General features: G+C 44.0%; 1 protein-coding gene across 1 annotated transcript; it reads left to right on the top strand.

Moving 5' to 3' along the window:
* The first annotated feature begins 439 nt into the window (after window positions 1–439).
* RRH (retinal pigment epithelium-derived rhodopsin homolog) lies at window positions 440–27,311 on the top strand. The gene is made up of 7 exons (XM_077476720.1): window positions 440–742; window positions 1,513–1,703; window positions 6,377–6,476; window positions 8,925–9,078; window positions 24,497–24,665; window positions 26,468–26,646; window positions 26,965–27,311. The coding sequence occupies exons 1-7, from the start codon at window positions 619–621 to the stop codon at window positions 27,068–27,070; spliced, it is 1,023 nt and encodes a 340-aa protein (XP_077332846.1). The 5' UTR covers window positions 440–618; the 3' UTR covers window positions 27,071–27,311.

Raw genomic sequence — 27,311 nt, 5'->3', positions numbered from 1 at the left:
TCACAAAGGTGAACTTATCCTTTTAAAATGGTATGAATTTCTGCCCACTTCCACTAAGGTCTGTTGTATCCCCAGCAAATCTGTTTTATAGTGAATCTAAAGCATGTGACACAGCTGTATGCATTTATAATGGCGCAGAACTGAGAATTCTAATGGTGACTTCTTTCTCCTGGAAGCCCAAAGGGATAAAAGAAGCCAGGGTGTTATGCAACCTGTCAAAAGCTGCGCTATACTGTAGTACTGTGTTTTTAGCGATGATTAAAAAAAGAATTCTATTTAGGTGCCATTAAAAGATGATCCCAGGAATAGATTGTTATGTTATGAAGGAGTAAGTTGTGTGTCACATTCCAAGCCGTTTGATAATAGGGGCATGTGATGGAATTAAGCTCTCTAGAAAAGAGGCTCTGAATGAAAACTAAGCAGTTCATTGTGAATACGCCAAGTTCTGTGCTGGTCTTTGTTTAGTTAACAAGCTTTGCTCAACACAAACCTGTGGTCTGAATCCTGTCAGCTTTTCAAGCACTTTAATGCTCGAGCAGCACATGAAATAATGACCAGGCATATTAGTGGACAGTCAGTACACTGAGACACATCCATGAGAACAAAAAAAAACTTGCAATGGAAAAAACATCAACATCCTCCTGGGCTGAGACGGTGAATGGTTCTACTGCTCCCACTGAAGTTCATTCTGTGTTTTCCCAGCATGAACATAATATTGTTGCAGCCTATCTAATAACAGCAGGTATGATCTTGTCCTTTAAGACTTTATAGATTTAGGTAATTTTCATATTTGTCCGTATGGTACTTACTATAGTTAAAATTTGAATAATTGAAACCTGTCAGAGTAGACATGGAAACTGCCAAAACTAACCTCCCCTTAAAATGCTTGTTTACTGGCACGCATTGCACCAATATTTTGAGTCACTAACCCAGAACATGCAGATATATACACTGCTGATCCTTGTCTAGCTTTCCTTATTTGCATACTTGTTCAGGGTCACCCAAATGGCATTGTAGACTTAGGGTCAGCATAGCAGGTAGGGGGCAGCCAGGGAAACAGAGTTTTCAAGAGGTCAGCAATGGCAACAATAGTCATTTTAGGTTGAACTGAATGGACCTGTGTTTTTTTCAACCTTGTAAACTATAGGTTTACTTTAAAGAATACTGAATTTTTAACATAAATTTGCTATTCCAAGCTGGGGTCTACTATGTACAGGTCAGTAAACAGCATTTTGTGAATGCTTCATAAATTCACATTACACATTTTTTTATTAATAGAAGATAGGTGACTAAGCCAGGCTGAACTTTTACTAGTCACGGACAGCTTACTTATATATATACTGTAGAACACAAAATTTCCCCCAAAACTTTTTTTTTTATCATTAGAGTTGCGAATAAATGAGAAAACTGTTAAATTTTGGGTATATTGCCATGGTTTGTGCAGTTTATATTAAATGTTTCTAGTTTATTTCCTTTGAGCCAGTGCCACATATCTCACTTTTGTTCACACAGGGGTAATAAGCCTTTTAAGCAACATTGTGGTTCTGGGAATTTTTGTAAAATACAAGGAGCTTCGAACAGCAACCAATGCCATCATTATCAATCTGGCATTTACTGATATCGGTGTCAGTGGGATTGGTTATCCTATGTCTGCTGCTTCTGACCTTCATGGAAGTTGGAAATTTGGAAATGTAGGATGCCAGGTACTGAACATTTTGGACAGGTTTAATTATGTATCTTAAACACACTTTTTTTGGATTTGTTTCCTTGCACTTGCAAAAATAACTATCTTGATTTTGTCAAGTTTTATATGCATATGATCACAGCCAGTTTATTAAAGCGGATTCTAGACTCTGAATATAATGAGGCAATTTAATGTTACCCACATGCAAAAGATAGTGCTTGCCACACTTAAAACATTCCATTCATTATCTTTGATTCAATAGGAAATTTGCCCAGCATTTGCCACTTTTACCACCCTGCCTCCCCCCATTTTTTTTTTGCATGACCATGGTTTTCACTCAATTTGAAACCAGATTCACCTGTCAAAAATTGCAATAAAACAAGATTGACCAAAACATTATCTTCAAGATAGAAATCAAATTGTGCTGTACTTTCAACATTCAAATCACATTTGATTTGGCAACATTCAATTTATGTAAGATTCCCTTGTCAGCTGCCTGCATAATACATAGAGTGCATTTTGGTAGAAACCAGCAAGTAAATCCTGTTGAATCTTGAAATAAATTTTTTGGTGGAATATTAACTCGAGTAAATTGTTGATACATTTACCCCTGTATGTTTGAAAACTATGTGAGAGGGTCCCAGAAATTATTGGACTGATGTATACCAGTAATTGATATGTGTATGACCATTAAATTATCCTAAAGGGAAACTTTAATTGTTTTGCTCAGTTTAAATAGCTTTTTAATATCACAAGTTTATTATTTGGTATTTCTTTTTCATCCATTGAAAGAAACCGGAAGTCTTAAACCTTTAAGTTCTACTAATGCCTACAGGAGAAATCAACACTTGCAACAAAAAAACTGTTACCCACCAATGGATAAACATGTCCACAACCAGCATGCCTCAATTTTGTAACAAAGTAGTACCAAACGCTGATCATAAACACAGAGGGGTGGGACCTGGGTCTCTAAATAAACTCCAAAAAGGATTTTACAGGAAAACACTACTCACAATCTGCATGCCTCTGTTAGTTGCTTGTGTCTTCAGAAGAGTGGCTGTGCTTTCTTCAGCAGTGTTAATTTCATTGTCGAAATTTTTTTTGTTAAATTAACAATATTTTAGTTGACTAAAATACGACTAAAAGTAAAATGCCATTTTAGTCAAGAGACTATGACTAAAACTAAATTGAAATTTGAGGTGAAAATGGTTATATATCACAATGACTAAATCTGTGTCTGTAGTGCATGTTCAAACCCTAATACCATAAATAACATATTCGATTTTTACTCCAGTAGTATATAAGGAGTTTGGAAATTCTAGAGAAATGCCTTAAAGTGGTGTTGCCACCAAAAAAATAAAAGCTGCTTAAAATTACTAAAAAAAATAAAAAAAATAATTGGCAAAAAAAAATTTTTTTACTCACCTCTAAATACCGGTTGCTAGGGGGTCCCTCGTAATCTGCCTTCTTCATTGCCCGGGCTGGTGACATCACTTCCCCTCGCGCCGCACATTCACCTGGGACCTGTCATGTGTCCCAGGTGACTGTACAGCGTATCACGGCGCCCTGCGCCGCTCGCGCATGCGCAGTGGGTGCCCGGCTGTGAAGCCACAGCCGGGTGCCCACAGTATGCATGACGGCGCCGCGAGCGGAGCGGAGATCGAGGGGGGGGCTTTGTTCCCCCGCATCGCTGGACCCTGGGGCAGGTAAGTGTCCGATTATTAAAAGCCAGCAGCTGCAGTATTTGTAGCTGCTGACTTTTAATTTTTTTTTTTAGGGGGTACCCCACTTTAATAATGCATTACAATTTAACTAAATCCACTCAATTTTAGTCGACTAAAATGTACTGGGGATTTCAGTTGACTAAAATATGACTGTAGCAATTCAGATGACTAAAATATGATTAAAACTAAAATGGCATTGTATTCAAAAGACTAGCACTAAAACAAAATTGAAATTTGATGTCAGAATAAACACTTTTCTTAAGCTCTAAAGTTTTCTATTTGGAAGATTTGCTACTATCAACAGCTACTGGTAGATTCATGCCAAATGTATTAGATCACTTCAGTGACTATCGCCTGTGTTCCAAGTTCACACAGGGCTTTACTACTCAGGTCAGTGTGACCTACAATAGCTTAGTGTGCTGCTCAGTCTCTGCGTGGGGTAAATGTGGTTATTTGCAGCTGCTGCTGGGAGTGCTGACAAGGGATGGAGCTCATCCTAGCTCCTGCTGTAGCTCAAATGGAAAGGGAGGAGGTAATCCCTAAAGCCGCACATCTGTCCCGCTCCTCAGTAGTGTCAGAGTGGCAACCTCAGCCTGGCTCCAACCAGGTCACACCCCCCCCAACATGTTTTGCTCTGCCCTCTGGAGCTTAGTCTGGGGGTGACTAAGTTCCGGGGGCGGAGAGTGAAACGCATTGGGAGCAAGGCCATTTTACTACTGCAGAGCGGTACGTATGTGTGGGTTTAGGGATTACCTCCTCCATTCCCTTTGAACTACTCAGGTCAGGACAGTATGTTTGGGGATTCCTTATGGAGGTATTGGGCCGGTGCTAAGGGAGTTCTCCTGTCCCTGTCACTGCAATTAACTGTTGTGAGTATCTAGCAGTTTTGTTCTGAGTTAAGGTTTCCTCTTTCCTTTTATTCTTTTAAAAAAGAAGAATGGGCAAAGCTTTTTGGTCATACTTCTCTTGTTGCATCACAGGAGTACACTTACTGGTGCTCTACTGTGACCTAGAATCATCCGGCAGTGGGATAAAGCCCGCTGTTGGTTGATGTTATAGAGCTACTCTAGGCTCTGGAAGAGTTCCTCAGATGCTTGATTGCCAGCATGCTGCTCAAAGCCTAAGACAGCCGCTTCTGTCCTCTTCCCAGAGCAGCTCTCCAGTGTGTGCTGGAGGGGCAGAGCAGGGAGCAGTGACTGATAGCCACTGATTTTTGCTCAGAGCTTACTGAGAACTAAGCTATCAGCAGTCATGTAATTGATCAGTTCTCAGTCTTACAGCAGGCTGGAAATAGCTTCAGCCTCAGACTGATGATGCAGCATGGAGGTGAGTATGTATGTTTATTTTTTCTATGTACCCCAAACTTCCCATTTGATTTCAACTGTGATGAATGCTGTCAAATGTCAAATGCTTTCTGGTGGATGTTCAGGCTTCATTTGATAAAAGCTTTGAGCTGCAGGCAGTCTCTAATTTTCTAATTTTTTTTTTTCTGTTAACTTGTGTTATGTTACCCACTCTCCAGATGGACTACTTTTGGACATTCTGAAGGTGTAAGTATCCCTGTGTCCTTCAATGAATGAGAAAGAGAATTGTCATTTTGTAACCACCATAAAATCCTTTTCTTGGAGTCTATTAAAGAGGAAGTAAAGGCAAATTTTTTTTATTAAAAAAAAGCACACCCTGTAAGGCAAAGGCATAATGAGCTAGTATGCATAGCATACTAGCTCATTATGAATAACTTACCTGAGAACGAAGCCCCCAAAGCGGTCCTCCGTCTTCCTCTTCGCCGCTGCCATGTATCCCAGAGCGACTTCCGGGTCTCGCTGCTCCGGTGCTGTGATTCGCCAGAGCCGCGATGACGTCACTCCCGCTCATGCGCATGGGAGCCGACACTCGCGGCATATCACCACGATCTGCGGCCTGCCCCAGTGCGCCTGCATGCCGCTGTCTACGGCGCATGTGCCGTAGACAGCGGTGGCTGTCTTCGGGTTAATTTCTCCTAAACCGTATAGGTTTAGGAGATATATCTTGGACCTACAGGTAAGCCTTAATCTAGGCTTACTGTACCTGTATGTAGGTCAAAGTCGGTTGTAAGGATTTACAACCACTTTAAGAGACACAAGTCCAACCCCTCTGTTTTTAAGGTCTGCTCTTATTACTACTTTGGTACAAAATCGAGACATACTGGTTGTGGGCTTGTTTATTCTGTGCTGGCTAACAGTCTTTTTTGTGTGGCCATTTTCAGTTTCTCTGGTAGGCAGCAGTAAAATTCAAAGTTTAAGACTATTTGTGTCCCTCAGTTCTGGTTCACACCAATGCACGGCAGTCCAAATCACATGCGATGTCCATGCAATGCGATATCAGCCATACATATAGTATGGCTGATATCGCAACGCATTCGGAACCAAACTCGCACAGGACCCTTTTTTTGGTCAGCACCAGAATCGAATTGCATGGGTGACACCGCACAAGTGTGAACCGAGCCTCAATAGACAACAACAAAATATTTTATGGTGAAAAAAAAATACTATTTTTAATAATGTATGAATTATTTATGCAATAATTGTACATTATTTAATATATACCTGGCAAACTAAATGATATTAAAAAATATATATATTATTAATCCTTAACATAATAAATCATTAAATAAATTGTAGGTAAAAAAAATACCCTACATGCCTTGTACATGCAAAAACAAAAAGGCAAAAAATAAGTACAAAATTCTAGGTGCACTGATTGATTTTTGACATTTTATGCTCTGTGGGCCTTTGTCACTATATGGCTTTAAAGCAAGGATGCAGGTTTGTAAGTATTTTCCTTATAAAGACTATCGTAAATGAATATTTAAAAGTCTATAATGGATATATCCTGCATTTCTAGGTTTACTAAAACAAAGATGAGAACGAGATGATGTTTTTGTTTTGTATGCTGTATGAAAAAATGCCAAAAATTTGTTTGTTTGCAGATCTATGCTGGCTTGAATATTTTCTTTGGCATGGCAAGCATTGGACTGCTGACTGTGGTTGCCATTGATCGATACCTGACTATCTGTAGACCTGACATAGGTACTGATTAAGATTAAATTCTGAATATGAGAGTAGAGATTTAATTAACAGTTCTCATATTTGTAGTACTGGTAAACACAATGAGCTTGGCGTATGAGAGCTTTTGAAAAAACAAATGGTGTTGCCTATTACAGTTAGCAACACAAGCAGTATTTAACCACTTGACCTCTGGGAGATTTACCCCCTTCATGACCAGGCCATTTTTTGTGTAGAGGTACCCCCGTGGGGGCTGCTGAACTCTATGTCCCACTAGCTACCCCAACTCTGCAGATCCTACCTCTGACACCTTGGGTTCCATTCTGCAACGTGACGTTAGCACACAGAAAGCTTTTTATCTTAATGCAGATAATGCATTAGGATAAAAAACATTCTGACTTTACAATCCCTTTAAGTTTACAAATGTTGGGTCTCAACCGTTTGTCATAACTCTTTGTTTACCTTTCAAACTACGACCTTTGAACATATCTGTCTTCACTCACCTGGTTCCCTGGGAATCATCTCTTCTGTTTACTTCTCCTTGAACGGGGGTGGAGTTAATTTCACTCCCACTCATACATTTCTACAGTAAATGGGAAAGAGATTTGGTGGTCACTATAGATCTAGAGAACTGAAGCAGGGCCTGGTCATCCATAGCCAAATGTTCCTTCAACACGGTCACCATGAAAGCAGCCATAAAGTTCTCTTCTGCTGGTATTGGGTCCTTGCCGGTATAGCCCATTCAAACCCATCATACAATGATAGATGTTTCAGGGGGTGTGGCCAACACAGATACAAGATCCATATTTGGTGGTCTTGCCAACGTTTGGTGGGATTCTGGTCCAGGGTCTATGGCCTACTTTAGACACTTTTCATGTACCTTTCCAAAAAAACGCCTGGCATACACTTCTTCACTGCCACCTCCCAGGCCTTATCTCAGATCAATAAAAATAGGCCACCTAGCTCTCTGCCAGCGTGCTATTGCCAGAGCCTGGAGAAGGCCCTCGGTTGGGTTGCAGAGGTGGGGAGCATTGTGACTACCCTCATGTTGCACGAGAGGATGACCAGTATACTTCATGACTCTCATGCTAAGTTCCATAAAGTGTGGAATCCCTGGTGGACCTATGCTTTCCCCACTCTGCCCCCCCAGCCCATTTGGGTATTTCGGACCATGTTGTTATACTATCTAACTCTCAGGCTCCAATATCTCTTTCAGCCTAAGCCTACATCTTTTTTCTATTTCTGTTTTAATCATTTCTTTTTCTCTTCTTGCCTAGGTCCGTATCTCTTTCCTTCCTTTCTTGTTCTACTTTGTTCTCACCCCCTTGCTCCTCCTTCATCCTGCTCCACCCTTGTTCCCTTATTCCTTCCTTTCCCAACTCCCCCCACTTTTTTTCTCTTTCCCTTCTTTTATCCTTCCCCCCTCTCCCCCACCGTGGGACAACAATCCCACCCCTGCTGCCTCACCATGTTTCGGGCCCCATGTCCGGTTACTCATTACCACTCATTACCACCTCCGACACTTGTGCCGAATGCGTCTACTACTTATAAATTGGCTTTGTTTAACCAAATAAAAACGATTGTACCATAAAAAAATATTTATTCAGAATTGTTATTTTATTAATAAACATTTAATTTGTATGTAAACCCAAAATCAATGTTAAGCTTCATGCCTCTTTGTTTTTTTACATATGCACTCATTCAGTTTGCCATTGGGCTGCTTTTTATATGCCTTTCTTTCAGTTTGCCTTTGGCTCACGGGAGGAATGCACAGGTCTAATATGCCAAGCCTGACAACACTGCTGCTAATGAAAACAGGAATTGCTGTTACTGGCAGAATTTACAATCAAGAAACTTTGCAACAGATTCACGAAAAAATTATTTGCTTGGTATACAGTGAGGCATAGTGCTAAAAAAATACCAAAAACTGTATTTTGAGTTTACATACATTTAAAGTGATAATAAACATACCATTTATTTATATTTTTTTTAAAATAACAAACATGTTATAGTTACCTGCTCTGTGAAATGGTTTTGCAGAGAGCCGGGACTCTGGGCTTCTGCCCTCTGCTGAGTTCCCCTATAGCAAGCCACGTGCTCACTCTGGATCCACCTCCACAGAGCGTGGCTCAATCCCCCCCCCCCCAATCCTCCCTGGTTGTGATTAATAGCAGTGGGAGCCAATGAGGAGGCAGAGACCTGGGAGAGCAGTGGTTCTCGTGCACACCGTGATCAGGCTCGGGTAGGCATTTGGATGGGGGGTCTGGGGGTTAAGCTGCATGCAGACGTTTTTTTGGCTGTTTGGATTCTTTTGTTTTGGACTTATGGTATTAACTCTGACGCAGAGTCTAGCAACAGTATGTAATGAGTGTGTAAGAAAGCACAGGGAATGGTTACTGTTAGTGCGTATATGTTATAGTACACCTCACTAGGCTAAAAAATACATTAACTAAAAATATATTTTTTCTGCAGGAAGAAGAATAACAAGCTATCATTATGCAGCCATGATTATTGCTGCATGGTTAAATGCAGTTTTCTGGTCTGTCATGCCTGTTGTTGGATGGGCAAGCTATGCTCCAGACCCTACTGGAGCCACATGCACAATTAACTGGAGGAAGAATGATATGTAAGAATGATTACATTACAATTATTACAATGATATGATACAATATAAATACAATACATTGATTGTCATTGACACAATACATTATGTTAATTACATTTCATAAGCATTAAAGTGGTTGTAAACTGGCAATTGTTAAAAAAAAAAGAAGACCTACAAGGCAATGGCATAATGTGCTATTATTATGCATTGCATACAAGTACATTATGAAATACTCACCTTAGAACAAAGCCCTCCAGCACTATAAAGTCACTGCTGAGAGGTTCCCCCTGTCTGTCTTCCGGGTTTGCGGAGTCTGGCTATGTGATTGGCTGGAGCCATAAAGCTGCCATTTCCGGCACAGGCTCTGAAGGTCTGGCACTGTAAGCCGGACCTTTTGAGTGCATGCACTAATGATGTCTTGATGTCTTCAACTGCATGCACTCTGATTATCTCCTAAACTGTGCAAGTTTAGGAGACCTTCTAGATTGTAAGCTCTAACAAGCAGGGTCCCCTGATCCCTCCTGTATTGATTTGTATTGTAAGTGTCCTGTCTGCCCTCATGTTGTAAAGCACTGCGCAAACTGTTGACGCTATATAAATCCTGTACAATAATAATAATTCACAGTGCCATAGGTAAGCCCAGGGACAGCCCAAGACATTGTGCTGCCTGGGACCAAGAATAAAATGCTGCCCCCCCCCCCCCAAACAAAATTCACGCCCACCAAAGGGCCCTCACATTCATTATTTTATATCATGATAACTAAAGGGGACCCATCATGGCTCTATACATGTATATAGGAGTATAAAGTGGACCTTTCATGGTTGTTTACATGTATAGGAGTATAAAGAGGACCTGTCATGGCTCTATACATGTATAAAGTAGTATAAAGAGGACCGGTCGTAGCACTATATGTGTAAGGGCTCTATACATGTGTATAGGAGTATAAAAGGATGTGTCATGGCTCAATACATGTATGTAGGAATATAAAGAGGACCTGTCATGGCTCTATACATGTATGTAGGAGTATAAAGAGGACCTGTCATGGCTCGATTATAAAGGGGACCAGTCATGGCTCTATACATGTGTATAGGAGTATAAAGGGGGCTGTCATGGCTCTATACATGTATATAGAAGTATAAAAAGAACCTGTTATGGCTCTATACATGTATATAGGAGTATAAAGAGGACCGGTCATGGCTCTATACATGTATATAGGAGTATAAACGGACCTGTCAAGGCTCTATACATGTGTATAGGAGTGTAAAAGGACGTGTCATGGATCAATACATGTATGTAGATGATAAAGAGGCCCTGTCATGGCTCTATACATGTATAGGAGTATAAAGAGGACCCGTTAGGGCACTATACATGTATATAGGAGTATAAAGAGAACCTGTCGTGGCTCTATACATGTGTATAGGAATATAAAGAGGACGTGTCATAGCTCAATACATGTATGTAGACGCTAAAGAGGACCTGTCATGGCTCTATACATGTATGTAGGAGTATAAAGTGGACCTGTCATGACTCTATAGATGTATATAGGAGTATAAAAGGACCTGTGCGTTGCCAGCAGCCACAATGTCAGCCGGCTACCCACGATCGCTCCACAGAGAGCCAGAAAGGGGATCTGTCAATGTAAACCGACAAATCCCCATTCTGACGGGGAGGAGAGACAGATCTGCTGTTCATAGTGATTAGGAACAGAGATCTCTTTCCTCCTGCAGTCCCACTCACCCAGTTAGAAACACCTCCCAGGGACACATTTAACCCCTTCCCTGCCAGTGACATTTACACAGTAATCAGTGCATTTTTATAGCACAGATCGCTGTATAAATGTAAATGGTCCCAAAAAATGTGTCAAAGTGTCTGATCTGTCCACCGAGATGTTGCAGTCTCGCTAAAAACTGCAGATCGCCATTACTAGTAAAAAAAAAATGGCATAAATCTATTTCTTAATTTGTAGACGCTATAAATTTTGCGCAAACTAATCAATATACACTTATTGCATTTTTTATACCACACATATGTAGAAGAATACATATTGGCCTAAACTTATGAAGAATTTTTTATTTTTTTTTGCATGTTTTTTATAGCAAAATGTAAAAAAAAAATTGTTTCTTTTTCTTCAAAATTGTCGCTCTTTTTTTTGTTTATACCGCAAAAAATAAAAACTGCAGAAGTGATCAAATACCACCAAAAAAAGCTCTATTTGTGGGAAAAAAAGGACGTAAATTTTGTTTCGGTACAACGTCGGATGACCGCGCAATTGTCAGTTAAATCGACGCAGCCAGTATCGCAAAAAAGAATGATTATTTCATTATTTCATTGTTATATAAAATAAAATCAACTCACCATATTTCAGAATCAGTGCGAGCTCTGAGCATGTCACTTGCCATTGTCACTTGCTGCGTCGCCTGCCACCAGATGCGGATTGTCACTTGCCACAACGTCACCTGCCACACATTGCAGATTGTCACTTGCCACAACGTCACCTGCCACACATTGCGGATTGTCACTTGCCATGACGTCACCTGCCACACATTGCGGATTGTCACTTGCCACGACGTCACCTGCCACACGTTGCAGATTGTCACTTGCCACAAAGTCACCTGCCACCATGTCATCTCTCTGCTCCCCGCCTGCTGGCCTGCTGATTGGCCAGCAAGTCTGATCATCTGCCGTATGGCCTGCCTGTTCACTCAGCCACCGACCCGGCTGTACACCCCTGTCACCTTGGTACCGGGCTTCTCACAGTGGGATAAGCAGCGGAGCGGGATGTAACAGGTTGGCTGGTGGGCGGCAGTTTACCGCCCCCTTGAAAGTGCCGCCTGGGACCGATAGTACCATTGGGTCCCATGGTAGGGCCGGCCCTGGGTAAGCCTTATTATAGGCTAACCTGTTGGTACAAGTGGTAGTACAGAGTTTACTATCACTTTAAGAATGGTCAAGTGACTTTTACCACAGTTTTGGTAGCATGTATGCATCTATTGTAAGGATACTGGGCAGCACAGTGGCTGAGTGGTTAGCAATTCTGCCTAGCAGCACTAGGGTCCTGGTTCAAATCCCAACCACGGCAGTACCTGCCTGGAGTTTACATGTTCTCCCTGTACCTGCATGGGTTCCTCCCACACTCCAAAGACACGCTGATAGGTAAATTGGCCCTAGTATGTGTATAGACAAATGTAAGTTAGGGACCTTAGATTGCAAGCTCCTTGAGAGCAGGGAATGGCAGTTTCATTTCTGGTTCATGATCAGGATTTTGTGTTGTTTTTATAGTATGTTGGTATTGTGTTGGTTATTTGGGGTGGTGTTAGAGAAAGTGGTATATTATTTGTATTTGGTAGTTTGTCTGTTGATTTCATTTGTATTATTTATTCTATGTTGTATTTTAATTGTATGGATGTTTTATTTGTAGTGTAGTTTTAATTTTGTTTATTTGGTGCTAATGGCTGTTATTGGTAATTTTGTTGTGTTTTTGCATCTTGTTCAGTTTATTGTTGTGATCTTGTGTTGTCTTTGTTAAGTGTGTCTGTGTCATAACAATTTCCCAATTTCCCTTTAGGATTAATAAAGTATTCTGTATTCTGTATGTGAATGTAAAATAGTGTAAAAAGAGCTGCTTAAATTGACAGCGCTATATAAGTACCTGTATTAAAACAAAAAAAAATGTTGCTGTTATTGTTTAGGATTTCCTGAGATTAAAAGGGTCAGTCCATCACAATAAGAGATTTTATTTGCAGTTGGAGACTGAGGGGCTATATGGGCCTCTGCGCAAACAGTGAAATCTCTCTGTTATAATTGCAGTTTTCGGGAGCAGTATCCCCTGTTGCATTCTACATAATATAAAATAGTTAAAGTGAAACTCCTCACAATGGCATAGGTAGGCCTGCGGATCCAAGAACTCAAACAATGATATCTCACCTATAGAGTACTTAAGGGATTTAAAAATCTGACAGGTGAAAGACATAGCAGCATTGAGTGAACTGACTATTTGACCTAATTAAATTCCAGCTATCATTTTTCTTTGAAGGTTTTAAAAAGCAACTTAATGCAGTATTTATTTGGCTACTGTTCTCAATGTTAAAATTTGTTATAGTGCTGTGCCTTTTCCTTTACCTTAATTTTATCTGAATTAAAACTGTATAGCTTAGGTTCAATAAGTTTTTATTGATCTTTTTTTTTTTTTTTTTATCAGAATATAGGCAATTAAAGATTGTAAAGTCAATAGAAAAAACATAAGGTGGGAACAGAGGCAGGTGTCCAACAATGGACTGGCTGGTCCAACAATATTAAACACAGTATATACTTTACAGGTAATGGTAGAATAAGGCATACTGTTACAGTCATGTAGCACATTGGGGTTCCCAACTATATTCACAGTAGTAAACATATAAATCAAACAATACGAGTATCCTTTTCCCTGGACTGGGCGCCCCTATGGGAGCTTGCTGCGTCCAGTACCAGGGAAGGGTGGATATTAGCGTTAAATCTGCTACGATGAGCGTGACCAAGAAGACAAGGTCCATATGGAACCCTCAATGGGTGGTGGTTACCAGTTAGTGAACCAGGATGTCTGTAGGCACGTATAAAGGCCAAGAGAGGCCTGCTAGTATAAGAGAGAAGAAGAGGTGGGGAAAGAGGTGAGGGGGGAAAGGCAGATAAGAAAGAAAAGAGGGACAGAAGGGGGAAGAAGTAGGGCAAAGAGACAGCAAGCTTCCGTGAGGTTGGGAGTTTCAGTGTCTAAGACCTAAGGTCTGCCAGAGAGGTTAAATCAATAGCTCAGGTGGAGGTGACTGCTGAGAGTCTATGTTTTAATTTGTCTGAAGTAGAGTAATGCCTCCATATCCATATACCCCAGGTAAAGGAGAATTTAGCCTGTTTATCAAGTACCTTTGCTTGCATGTCCTCCATGAGCATTAAGTTGTTAATTTCACCTACCCATTCTAATAAGGATGGGGAGGTGGTGGTTTTCCAATGTCTAGGGATCAACTGTCGCCCTGCACAAAGGAAAAATTTTAGTAAGTTGTTTTTCTGTGATCTAATGGAGCCCGGGAGAAGAGACAGAAGGGCAATGTAGGGAGAAGGCGAAAGCGGTTTTTCATAGATATCTGAGTAGATCTGAAAGATTTGTGTCCAAAACGGAAGGAGTACAGCACACTCCCACCAAATGTGAATGTACGTACCTTTTGCGGAGTTGCATCTCCAACAAATGTCAGAGGTAGAGGGATACATTTGTTTGAGATTGGTCGGGACCCGGTACCACCTTGACACCAGCTTGTAGTTCTTCTCTTGTGCGTAACTAGAAATCGTTGATTTGTGGGTGAAGAAGAAGACCCTACTCCACTCCTCATCAGTTATATCTCTCCCAAGGTCCTCTGACCAGATTTTAGCGTACTTAGGTAGTGATCCATGTGAGTAGGTCATGATCAGTTTGTAAAGTAGGGAAAGGGTGTGACGAGGTGTCTCCGGGAGCATGCATAACTGTTCATATCCCAACACTGGTCTATGAACTTGATTGGAGTCATGGAGTGTTTTGTAAAAGGACGTCAGCTGTAGATGAATTAGCCAGTTAATTTTAGAGGAAGCGTCGGTTCAGTTTGTGACAAAAGTACCCAGTGTGCTGTTAACAAATTGTTGTGCTATGGGCCAGGAGGACCTGTCATAGTCGTCCAAGGTTTGGATGGAAATGCCTTCTGGGAAGGCAGGGTTATCAAACAGAGGAGTGAGGGGGCTCGGGTCAGAGGATAGTGAATAGGTCTCTCGTTTTCGGTACCAAATCATCAAAGAGTCTTTAGTAAGGGGGGATAGGCCCGTAGGAGACTTGAATGTTTGGGCATGTCCCCAGAGTAGCGCACGGAGATCGGTAGCGGATAGGTCTTGTTCTACTGAAACGGTGGCCTTGACTAAGGGGCGGGGGAACCATTCCAGGATATGGGACAGCACCGTAGAGACATGATAGAGCTCAAAGTCTGGTAAGCTGGTACCCCCTTTTGCAATGGGAGAGCATAGAAGTTTATGTTTCAGTCTGGGATGGTTCCCCTGCCAAACGAATCGGATGCCCATTGAAAGTAAGGTGCGGAAGAACGCCACCGGGAGAGCTATGGGAAGAGCTTGAAAGAGATACAAGAGTTTGGGGAGTATGTCCATCTTCAGGGTATGCATGTGACCAAACCAGGACAGAGGGAGGTCCATTCGACTGTCTGTAAGGCGTCTAAGCTTCGTAAGAAGAGGACTGAAGTTAAGGGAATATATGTCTGGGAGATGTCTGGGATGGCTGTTCCTAGATAAGAGATCGAGCGTTCTTGCCACTGAAAAGAGAAATTATTCTTGAGGGAAGTGAGGGCAGTGTGTGTCAATGTCAAGTTAAGTGCCTCCGTTTTTGAGATATTCAGCTTGTAATTACTGTGACGCCCAAATCGGTCTATCTCCGCCAGTATGGAGGGTATGCTGATGTGAGGTTGTGTAACATAGAGGAGGAGATCATCCGCGTATAAAGAGAGTTTGTAGTGGGCGGAAGGGGTGTGGATGCCATGTATGCTAGGGTTGGCTCTAATAGCCTGGGCCAAATGTTCAATCACAAGCGCAAATAAGAGGAGAGAGAGGGCAGCCTTGTCTAGTGCCGTTGGCAATCGTGAATGTGTCAGAGTGGGAGCCGTTTACCAGGATCTTGGCTGAGGGTGTGGAGTATAGGAACATGATGCGGGAGAGCATAATAGGTCCTAGGCCCAATTGGGACAGGGTGGCACGAAGAAAGGACCAGCTGACCCTGTCGAAGGCCTTCTCTGCATCACAGGAGAGAAGGCAGGTCGGCAGTAGGTGGCGCTGAGCGTAATGGATAAGGTGAACAGTTTTGGTGGTATTGTCTCTGACTTCGCGGCCAGGGACAAAGCCAACCTGATCATTGTGGATTATGTCTGGGAGCAGAGGTGATAAGCGGGTGGCAAGAATCTTCGCGTATAATTTCAAATCAATATTTAAAAGAGAGATAGGTCTATAGTTAGGGCATAGAGACGGGTGTTTGCCCGGTTTAGGAATGACAACTATTTGGGCTTGAAGAAGGGCAGAGGGAGGGGTAAGATTCCCGTCAATGGCATTGAAAGCTTTAACTAAAAAAGGGGATAAGTTGGGGTGCAAAAGTCTTGTAGAAGCGTGCGGAGAACCCATCTGGGCCGGGGCTCTTTCCATTTTTAAGGTGTTTTATGGCCGCCAGAAAGTCTGCGTCAGTAAAGGCAGATTCCAAATCTGCTTGGTCCGTAACTGGTATAGTGGGGAGCGCAGTATCCTGGACATATGTGGATAGGTCTTGCAGGTGAGATGGGGAAGAGGAAGACAAGGGGGTAAGATTATTTAAATTGGAATAATATTGGCGGAATTCCTCCTTTATGGCCATGTTATTCATCACTTTGCCTTTTGTCGGGGAGTTAATAAATGGGATGGGCTTCCTGGCTTGTCTGGGTTGAAGGGTATGCGCTAAGTGTCTACCGCATTTGTTGGCACATGAATAATGGGCAAAACGCCCTTTATCCCTCGCAATCGCTTCACGATGGGAAAAAATTTGCTTTAGGTCTCTCCTGGCGTTAGTGAGTTCTAGTAACGTTGTGGCAACCGGAGATTTCTTGTGTGAAGCCTCCAAAGTGGTTATAGTATTAAGGAGACGTGCGATATCAGCAGTACGTGCGCGCTTGATACAGGAACCATGTTGGATAAGTTTACCCCGAACAACGCACTTAAGCGCTTCCCACTGGATAAGCGGGTTGGTGGTGTCATGGGTGTGATCAGTAGCGAAGTGTTTAATCGTTTGTACGATATCCTGTGTGCAAACGAAATCAGAGAGAAAGTTATCGTTAAGCCTCCATGACAATCTTTTATTTCGAGGGGGTAGCCTGCCCAGGCCCAAATGAATGGGGGCATGATCAGACCACAGGGTAAGGCCTATAGAGGCAGAGGGGGAGTAGTCCAGTAAGGATTGAGAGACAAAAAAGTAATCAAGTCGGCTGTAAGAGGAATGGGCCGGGGAAAAATAAGTGTAGTCTTTAACGGTAGGGTGTAACAGTCTCCAAACGTCTACTAGGGATATGTCATATAGGAGTGTGCGCATTTTGGTCAGAGAGACTGGGGAGAGCGATGACTTACCGGTCGAAGCATCAAGGCGTGGTATCAAGGTGGCGTTGAGGTCCCCTCCCAGGATCACGTTGGTCGTGCCAAACCGTTTAAGGTGGGAGATCACTTTGGTGAGAAAATGCTGCTGCTCCTGGTTGGGAGAGTAAATGTTAACCACAGTATAAATCGTGTTAAAATGTGACAATTTGATAAAAAACATATCTACCCTGGGGATCAATGTAGGTGTCAAGGACATCTGGGGAGAAAGAGGCGTGAAATGCAATAGAGACACCTTTGGATTTAGCTGAGGGGTTGGTACTGTGGTACCAAATTGGGTAGTATTTAGACGGTAACTGCGGGATAGCATCTGATCTAAAGTGGGTCTCCTGCAAAAGCAATACTTGAGTCCCCAGTTTGTAAAAATGATATAGAATCTGCCTTCTCTTCTCCGGGGTGTTAAGGCCTCTGCAATTAAGAGAGGAAAATGTCATCGGGGTTGGCACTGCCATCGATTGGGTAAAGTATGGGGTTTATTTTGAGCACCAAAGGTGAAGCTCGCTGTCTCAGAGGGGGGGGGGGAGAGGTGGAGAGGAAGGAACCAGTGGTTGCAGGTGAGGGAAGGGGGGAGAAGGGGGGAAGAAGAAGGAAGAGAGGAGACATAGAGAAAGAGAGAAAAAGAAGGAAATCAGGCCGGATAGGCCGGACTATTAAAGTTGCAATCAACATATCAGCTAAAACTGCTATGGGCGCTGAAAACCCTAAGTGGGGGGAAACGTGGTCAACACACAGAGGCCCGCACACGCCGGGCAACACATTAACAATTTCTGCTAGTTATTATATAGTTCAAAACCTGGTAGTGCTAGTGGAATGTTCAACTACTATATGTGGGTCCACAGCTAAACTATATGCATCCAGCAGTACACAGGGAAACTCTTTCCTATGGAGAACAGGACACATCATCAGTGGGGGGAGGTGGGGGAGGAGTGGGGAGAGGGATCAGGTGGGGGGGGGGTGATGAGGAAGGAGGGGAGAAAGGGTGAAGCCCCAGATTAACAAGGGACAATTTGTGCAATAACAAACAATTCCCCCCTATCATGGGGGGCTTGTATCCTGAAACTGAGTGATAATACCTGCGCGTGCAGTTAAAAAATAGAGGATAAACGCTCCTTAGGGCAGCACGGGATAAGCCTGATCTCCGTTTTCAAGGCCATAAGTACCAGCTCTTTACCGATTTGGCCCCCTCCACAGTGCTAAAGAGGCGACAACTGAAACCCTATACTTCAGCTCTGGTGGAACGCCACATCAAATACACATGGGGCTTTCCCTTTCACCTCGCTTTCACCTACCAAGGTTGGAGCTACACGGTGCGCACCACAGAGGAAGCCCAGGCGACTTTTGCAGCTCTACATTTGCTCCCCTCTTCAGATGACCCCGACCTCCGTGAGAAGGCTTCAGGTCCTGGGCCCTCTTCTAGGTGCTTGGGCCGTGTGTGGGAACCAGTCAACAACCGGAAACGCCCCCTTCCTGCTACCCAGTCACATGCTCGATCCCCCTATTTAGATCCGGGATGACAACCGTGCGGGTGAACCCATCCATGATCCCTTGTTTTTGGTTCGGTTGGCCTCCCCGGACCTTTGAGGCACTGTTTGTTTCTGCCTGATGCTGGATTTTGTCTCATACCAGATGATGGGACTATGCTCTCCTGGCCCATACCTCCCCCCTCCCTTCCTTGTTTTTATTTTATAACTTTACAGTTACTTGTGGTTTTTACTTCATATTCAGGCCCTATGTGCCTTCACCTTAGACTTTAGGCTTTTGTCGGTGCTCCAGCCCTACTATGACTGCCTAGTTTTGCCCAAGCCCCCCAGCTTATCTGGGGGTCTTCTCCTGGACCAATTGTTTCTTTAAAATAAAGAAAGTGGGACTGTAACCCTGGTGGGATGGGGGCAGTCTGGGGGGCCGGTTGCAGGGCTTATTGTATATAAAGTCTAATTTCTTATGTATTGGTTGGTTTTTGGACCCTAAGAACTGTAAAGGGCTCTAACATTTCCATCTTTTACCCTGCCTTCCCTCCTTATTCACACTCCCTCCTCTCCTCATCCATGCCCCCTCCCTGTTTCCCTTCTATTCTCCCGCTCCCCATACCCTGCGCCTCTCTTCCCCCCTTTCTGCACTTCCCTTCTTCCCCCTCCCCATCCCCTTCCTCTTCCTCCCCTTCCCTTACCCCTCTCTCCCTCTTAAATTATTATTTATTTATTTTTTATTTTTTTCTCTCTTCCCTGTTCCCCCCCTTCCTTCCTACCCTCCCTTCCTTGCTCGGGTCGAGCCATGGTTTAATTCAGGTCCGTCCCCCTTAAGGGTGCAGGCCATGATCAGCACTGGTGGCCCCCCTGCTGGACCGTGGCCCTAGGCCATACGGGGTCCCCTCTTTTATTGTGGGACCCCTGGGGCCTGGCGGCGCTCCGGCGCGGGGGTCACGTTCGGGGACCGAGGTGGGGTTCTCTCCTTGGGCGCTCCCAGCGGGGCGGTGCCGGCTGGAGGGGACCCTTAATCCCATTGTTAGTTTTATCCACTGCTACCCGGTAGCAGTACTACGGGATGGGCTTAGCTCGTCTCACCTGTTTCTGTTCTAGTTTTAATTGCCCTGTGCAGGGGCGGTAATAGGATAATGATGTAGTAATATTCTATTATTACTGTTGTCAATGCTGTTATGTTTTACTATTTGTTAGCCTTGTGGTTGGTGGTGGAGCCGCCTCCTTTAGTGTCCTACTGCAGGATGCAATGCCCACCAATTGTGGTGTTTATGTGTTTCACTTGTCTATTCTGTGTTTCTTTTTCTCTTTCTTTCTCTTCTTCCTGGTGTTCCCCTCCCTCCCAATCGCCACGGGCTCAGGGTAAGTACGTGCCTTGTTGGTCGCTCTATAATTATATGAACCTTCTTTTACCCCCCAGATGGCTCAGAATGTGCTGAAAATATTCTCACAGAACATCCATGGGTTTAATTCCCCCATTAAGAGGTCAAAGGTCTTCCGTCACTTAAAATCTCAATCCATTGATGTGGTGTGTCTGCAGGAAACCAGGTTCTCCCTATCCTCTTCCCCCAAATATTTGTCCTCCCATTATCCAGTGTTTTTTACGGCTTCCGCTTCTGAGAAGCAAAGAGGGGTGCTGATGGCTTTTAGGCGTAACCTCCAATTTACCTGTTCCAAGGAAATAGCGGACCCTACGGGTAGATATTTGATCTTGCAGGGCACCCTCTGGGACCAGGAGGTCACTTTAGTTGGGTATTATGCTCCTAACTCGTTTCAGCAGAGGTTTTTCTCCCATTTGTTTCAGGTGATCACTAGGCACCAAAAAGGCCTCCTGATTATGATGGGAGACTCCAACTCTGTTTTTAACTCCTCTTTGGACAGGCGTAGTCTCAGGGAAGTGCCTCCGTCCCGTGATGCCTCCCAGGAACAAATATTGCATGATCTCTTTCAATCATATGGCATGGTGGACGTGTGGCGCGAGCAGCATCCGTTGTCACAGGAATTTACTTTTTTTTCTAACCCCCATCAGAGTTTTTGTAGAATAGATCACGTGTTTCTGCAACTTAGCTCCCTGCCGTTGGTACATAAGATCGTTATTGCTACCTCGCCCTGGTCGGATCATGATCCCCTGATCCTCGGAATCTCCTTGGCAGGATTCTCCCGCCCCGGCCTATCTCTGGCGGCTTAATGAATCCCTCCTGAGTACGCAAGCTACATCCTCTCAGATAGAAACACATATCCAAACCTATTTTACAGAAAATGTAGGCTCAGTTGATTCTCCAGTTGCCTTGTGGGAAGCCCACAAGGCGACGGTCAGGGGACACCTAATCCAGATCGCTTCTCGTACAAAGCGGGCCAGGGAGCAGCGGATACGGGAGTTGACCTCATTGTTAGAAGCGGCAGATACGACGTGGAAGGCGCGTCCTACGGTAGCCCATAGGCGGACACGCGACAACTTGGCCACTGAGTTGGACATGCTCGCCTCCGCTCAGGCAGAGAAAGCTCTGCGCTGGTCCAAATATAAATTTTACAGTTGCTCGAACAAACCTGGTCCCATGTTGGCTAGGAAACTCAATTCAGTGGGGGGTCCGGGCAGGCCGGTTCGTTTACAGGTGACAGGTGGGGGATTCACGTCCAATCCATCCAAGGTAGCTGCTGGCTTTGCCTCCTTCCTCTCCTCCCTCTATAGTGGACCAGCTGCCTTCGACCGAGACAGGGCCGAGAGATTCTTCCAATCAATTAGTCTTCCTTCATTGTCCTCAGCGGCACAGGCTAATTTGAATGCTCCCATAACTGAAATGGAGGTCGCCCAAGCCCTAAAGTCCCTCATCCGAGGAAGCCACAGACCCACAGTCCTTTCGTCCCATCTCCCTGTTGAATGTTGACCTGAAGGTTCTGGGAAAGGTTCTGAGCACGCGAGTCAACAGATATCTTCAGGCCCTCATTCACAGGGATCAGGTGGGCTTTGTGCCCGGTCGCCAGGCGGGGGACAATGTCCGCAAGGTGGTCCATCTCCTTCATATACTTCGTCAGCGTAAAATACCAGGACTTTTGCTATCCCTAGATATTTATAAAGCGTTTGATTCGCTTTCCTGGGACTACCTTTACTTTGTTCTAACCAAATGGGGATTTGGACCACATTTCCTACAATGGATCCAGGCCCTCTATTCCACACCGTCGGCGTCGGTGAAATATGCGGGCTTCCTTTCTGAACCTTTCCCGATACTCCGGGGGACTAGACAGGGATGCCCCCTGTCCCCGGCACTATTTATCCTGGCATTGGAGCCGCTGACGGCGGCGATCAGGGCCAATGGTGATATCTCGGGAATCCCTTACGCGGGCACTCAATACAAAGTGAACCTTTTTGCGGATGACGCCCTATTGACCCTGTCCAACCCGCTTATCTCCCTGCCCAACCTGCAACTAGTATTAGACCGATTTTCGGCCTTCTCAGGTCTTCAAATTAACCTCTCCAAGACCACAGCGATGAATGTTAACCTCCCTCTGGAACTGGTGCAGCGCCTCCAGGACCATTTTCCATACCGTTGGGTATCCCACTCGATCGATTATTTAGGTGTCAAATTGACACCGTCTTATTCTTCCCTTTTCTCGGCCAATTATTATCCCCTGTTGCGAACGGTGTCCACCCTTATGCAAGCCTGGCAATTCCCCACACTCTCATGGGTAGGCAGGATCTCGGCGGTGAAGATGACCATCCTCCCTAAAGTCCTTTATTATTTTCGTACTTTGCCTGTCCGGGTACCCACTTTTTTTCTTCGACTCCTGCAGAATAGGATACTCCAATTTATATGGGCGCGCAAACGCCCCAGGGTACCTAGAGCAACCCTTTATACCCATAGGCTCCGGGGAGGCTTGGGGGTCCCCAATATCTCTAAATACTACACAGCGGCCCAGATCGCTCCGTTGACTATGCTCCATGCAACCATGGATGTTCCTCTGTGGGTGCTCCTGGAGGTGCCTGGCTGTGACCCTTGTGCACTTCAGGCACTCCTCTGGCTCCCCAGGAATCTGCGCCCTCCCTCCCTAAGCCCCATGCTCCTACATAGTCTGCAGGTGTGGGACTCAGTTCGCTTTTCCAGCAATCTGATGTCCCCCTTTCTACCCCTACTTCCCATCACCCATAACCCTCTTTTCCCCCCGGGTCTGGAGGAGCCCCAGGCATTTTCCTGGTGGTCCTCACATGGCTACCCACAAGTCCAAAATTTTCTTTCCTCACGCGTATTCCCCTCCTGGGAGAGTATCCGGGAAACACACGGGGCGCCGGCTAATGAGCATTATCATTTTATCCAATTAAAGCACTGGATTGCAGCGTTGCGCCGCAGGTCCACCTACCCCTTCCAAAAAACTTTTTTTGAACATTCATGCCAAAATGCCCCAGGGTCCCCAGGCCTTATTTCGGCCATTTATGCCTCTCTGAATAGCCGTCCGCCATCAGCACCCCTCTCTTATATGACTCAATGGGAAAAGGACCTTCAGACCCCAGTAAACCCGGAGGACTGGAGCAGGGCCTGGAAAACAATCACCAAATGCTCGTTTAACACGAATACCCTGGAGGCTGCATATAAAGTAATGCTCCGTTGGTATTGGGTACCTGCCCGCACAGCTCGGGCTTTCCCTGGGAGTACGGACAGATGCTTCCGTAATTGTGGACAGCGAGGTGATGTTATGCATACATGGTGGGCTTGCCCAAGGCTGGTGGGGTTCTGGTCTAGGATTTTTGGTTTGCTGCAGACACTTTTCCACCTAACCATCCGAAGGGACGCTAAGCTAGCTCTCCTACATTGCCCGGTACCTGGTTTGCGGGGCCCTCAACAGAAGTTGGCTACTTACCTATTTATAGCGGCCAAGCGGACCATTGCCCAAGCCTGGAAGTCCCAACGGGTAGACTTTCAAGGTGTTAAAACCCGCATGACTGCAATGTTACTTCAGGAACGTATGTCCAGTATTGTTCACGATTCTCATGCTAAATTTCGAAAAATCTGGGAGCCGTGGATCTCCTATGAGTTCCCCGCACTCCAAGCAGCATGCCTAGGCTTGGTCTAGCTCCCCTTGGCGAGGCACCCACGCCCGAACTTTCCCCCTCCTTCCTTCCCTCTCTTTTCTCTCTATCTTTTCTTCTTTTGTTCCCTGTCTCTCTTCACTCTTCTTTGTAATCTCTCCCATTGCTAGCGAATTCTGCTGCCCCCCGTAGGAGGGGGTAGTGGAAGAAGGGCCTGCCCTCCGGAAACAACGAGGAAACGAGTTGCCTGGTTCTGGAACCAGCCTTGATACCATCCCCTACTCATATTCCCCCCTGTCCTCTGTTTATTACAAGTTTAATGTGATGGCTGGCCCTACTCATATTCCCCCCTGTCCTCTGTTTATTACAAGTTTAATGTGATGGCTGGCCCTTTGGTTTCATGTTCATGTTTTGTAGCCCCTGCGAGGGCGCACAAGGAGCAGATTGTAGGATTTTGTTTATTCCTGTTTATTCAACTTTCCAATAAACATATTGAAACAGAAAAAATAGAGGATAAGGGATTAGGTAGAGTAACAGAGAGTCCCAGTAACAGTGTATACAGTTGCATCTTCACTGGTCAGAAGCCTGTGAAGGGGCAGAAAAAAAAGTTAGTCAAGGTAGCTGCATCAGGTAGTCATCCATCAGATGCCAAAACTGTATAGCTTAGATTAATACAATATTTACCATTATCTGTCTGTTAATGTGTATTAGAAGATTATCATGTATAGCTGTTATTGTGCAGAATGAATGTTTCCACTCATGTGTGGACTGCTTTTCTTACAGGTCCTTTGTTTCATACACAATGACTGTGATTGCAGTAAACTTTGTGGTACCTCTGATGGTAATGTTTTACTGCTATTATAATGTGTCCATCACCATGAAAGGATACGGAAGCAGCAACACCCTAGGGGGCAGAAACGTAGACTGGTCTGATCAAGCCGATGTCACAAAGGTATGCCTATTTTTTTTTTGGTCATAGAACATCATATCAGACCTTTCTTTTGTTTTTTTATTACACTGTTGAACAACAATATACTTTTTTGTGGTAAAGTGAAAATAAAGCTTTGCAAAGTAATTTATTAAAGTAAAATAATTACAATAGCATACCACCGCTTTAATATGACATACCTCAAACATCAGCGATCCAGCAAATCCTTTCTGAAAGTCACATAATTAGTGAAATAGGCGCTTACCTGTATATAGCAAAGGGGTTTCAAGTGATGGTAATATAAATACACATGTGCTGTTTCTAGAAGGCCGGGCTTCAGTCAGCATTATGACATTTCCTACACCATGAAGACGATCCCCAAACCCCTATATACTCACCTTACATAAACTCACTCGCAACTGACACTGAAATTGGCTGCGTTAGTGACCCAGTGAAGATGTGACGTCATTCCCCCAATCATATAGCATGTAACAATGCTTGGGCCTAGCATTTGGCTGCTAGATTCTGTTAAACTCACAGGGGAGCAAATCTCATGCTTCTCCATACCTGAAAGTGGTGGGTATTCTTGCTGGCTGCAGAAGAACAAGGAGCTGCTACAGAGTTCAGGTAAGTGTAAGGGACGGGGATATCCTTTTCAGAGACACTGTCGCCTTGCCCTACATGGGCAAGGTAACAATGTTTCTTTAATGCCTAGTGTATGGGTAGTGTGGTGAAATACTATATAATGTATATAAAAATCTACTCATTCCCAATATCACACAGGTGTTTGTTGCTAAAAATATATTGCTAATTGTTTTACAGGAACACCATTATGTATTTGAATTTTTTTTTTATGTAATTGTTTATTCAGCTTATACTTTCACATGCATACACACTAGGGTCAATTGAGAGAAAAGCAATTAACCTGTCAGCATGTCTTTATAGTGGCTGACAGGAGTAGTGACAGCTGTATCACTACCCCTGTCAGCTTTGTTCAGGAAGTGACAGGCTGAATCTGGAGAGGAGGAGAGAGCTGGAAGGAGGTGCAGGCTATGCTCCCTCTCCTCCAGCTCCTCCTCCTGCCACTGCAGCGCTCCTACATTGGGACTGTCAGATCGGGACTGTGCAGGGTTTGCTTATCTTGCCCCATCTCCTCCCAGCAAAGAATGGGGGTAGGAGGCAGGTAAGCAAACTCTGTAAAATCCCATTCTTACAGTGAGTGGTGTCCCTGAGCCTCTATGCTATAACCCTGCCTTAGCGGCATCTCTCCTCACCTGCTGCCTGGCAAAAGTTTTAAATGTCAGCTTGTCCAAGGTTCTTCCTCAACTCGGATGTGTCAAGATGAGGAGGAGCCTAGGAGGAAGGACATCACATCGGGCATCTTGCATCTGAGGTCTGTATGTATGAGGGGGGAACTGAACTGGGGACAATTGGGGAATGAGGGGGGGGGGGGGTGGGGTAAGCAGAGTTTATGATGGGGATAAGACATAAAACACATTTATGATGGGGATAAGATTGTGCTAGGAGGGTGGAGAGGGAAGAGCATTAGTGCTAAATGGGGGGGATTTGTGCTAGTAAGGATGATTGTGGGGATTTGTCCTGCAGGAGAGGATTTGTGCTCCTGGGGAAATGTGGGGGGGGGGGGGGTATTTGTGCTAGGAGAGCTAGGAGAGAGGATTTGCTTGTTGAAAATTTTGGCCTGCATAAAGAATGTTTGTTTATGGGGTTAGCGTGCAGATTTGTATCAACAAAGTACTGTGACTCACTATGTTTTTATTGCAATTGGCCTTTAAAGAGAAAAGTTTCCCCATTTTTCTGTCTTGCAGATGTCAGTAGTAATGATTGTCATGTTTCTGGTGGCCTGGTCTCCCTATTCTATTGTGTGCTTATGGTCATCTTTTGGGGATCCTAAACAAATTACACCAGCAATGGCTATCATAGCTCCACTGTTTGCTAAATCCTCCACTTTCTACAACCCATGCATATATGTCATTGCAAATAAAAAGTAAGTGATGCAATTTCTTTAATAATTCCATATCACTATTTATTTTCTAAGCTTTACTCAAAACATTTTATTTCATAGATTTTCTTGATTTTTTTTTTTTAAATGTTTGTATTAATACTAGCCATAGCTTTTATAGAGTGTGTCCAGGAACAGGCTAACCTGTTTGTCCTTTATTACAAGTAGTCAATGGTTAAGCTGATAAAAGCTATTAGACCCATATGTTGATCTGCAACATAACAGTATATTTTGTTTGCTCTTGTTGTGTATATACAGTATAGTGTATTCCTACATAAGTGATCTTTTTACATTTTAATACAGGTTCAGGCGTGCAATACTTTCCATGGTGAGATGCAAGACACATCAAGAAGTAAATCTGGATAACCAGTTTGCAATGAGTGTCTCCCAAAATCCTCTAACAGCATAACACATAATCAATATGAAATGTTCTGGTTATATGGAGACTTTAATATTAATCCATACAGGATGTTCCCAGCTCTTTTTCTCTATAGAATATCTTCACAACGATGTGTAAGCAACAGGAGGTAAAACAGGAATCATGACATCAAAGATATACAAGTCACTAGCACAATCTCAACACACTTCTTTTTTACTCATATGAAATAAATCTCTCTATAAAGTTCTTAATAAAGATGGAAATCATTCTA

This window comes from Lithobates pipiens, unplaced genomic scaffold (assembly GCF_037356315.1).
Source record: "Lithobates pipiens isolate NorthernLeopardFrog02 unplaced genomic scaffold, aLitPip1_a1.2 Scaffold_13, whole genome shotgun sequence".
Taxonomy (NCBI): Eukaryota; Metazoa; Chordata; class Amphibia; order Anura; family Ranidae; genus Lithobates; species Lithobates pipiens.
Note: the sequence above shows the minus strand (reverse complement) of the source record. Positions and strands in the feature narration are given on the sequence as shown.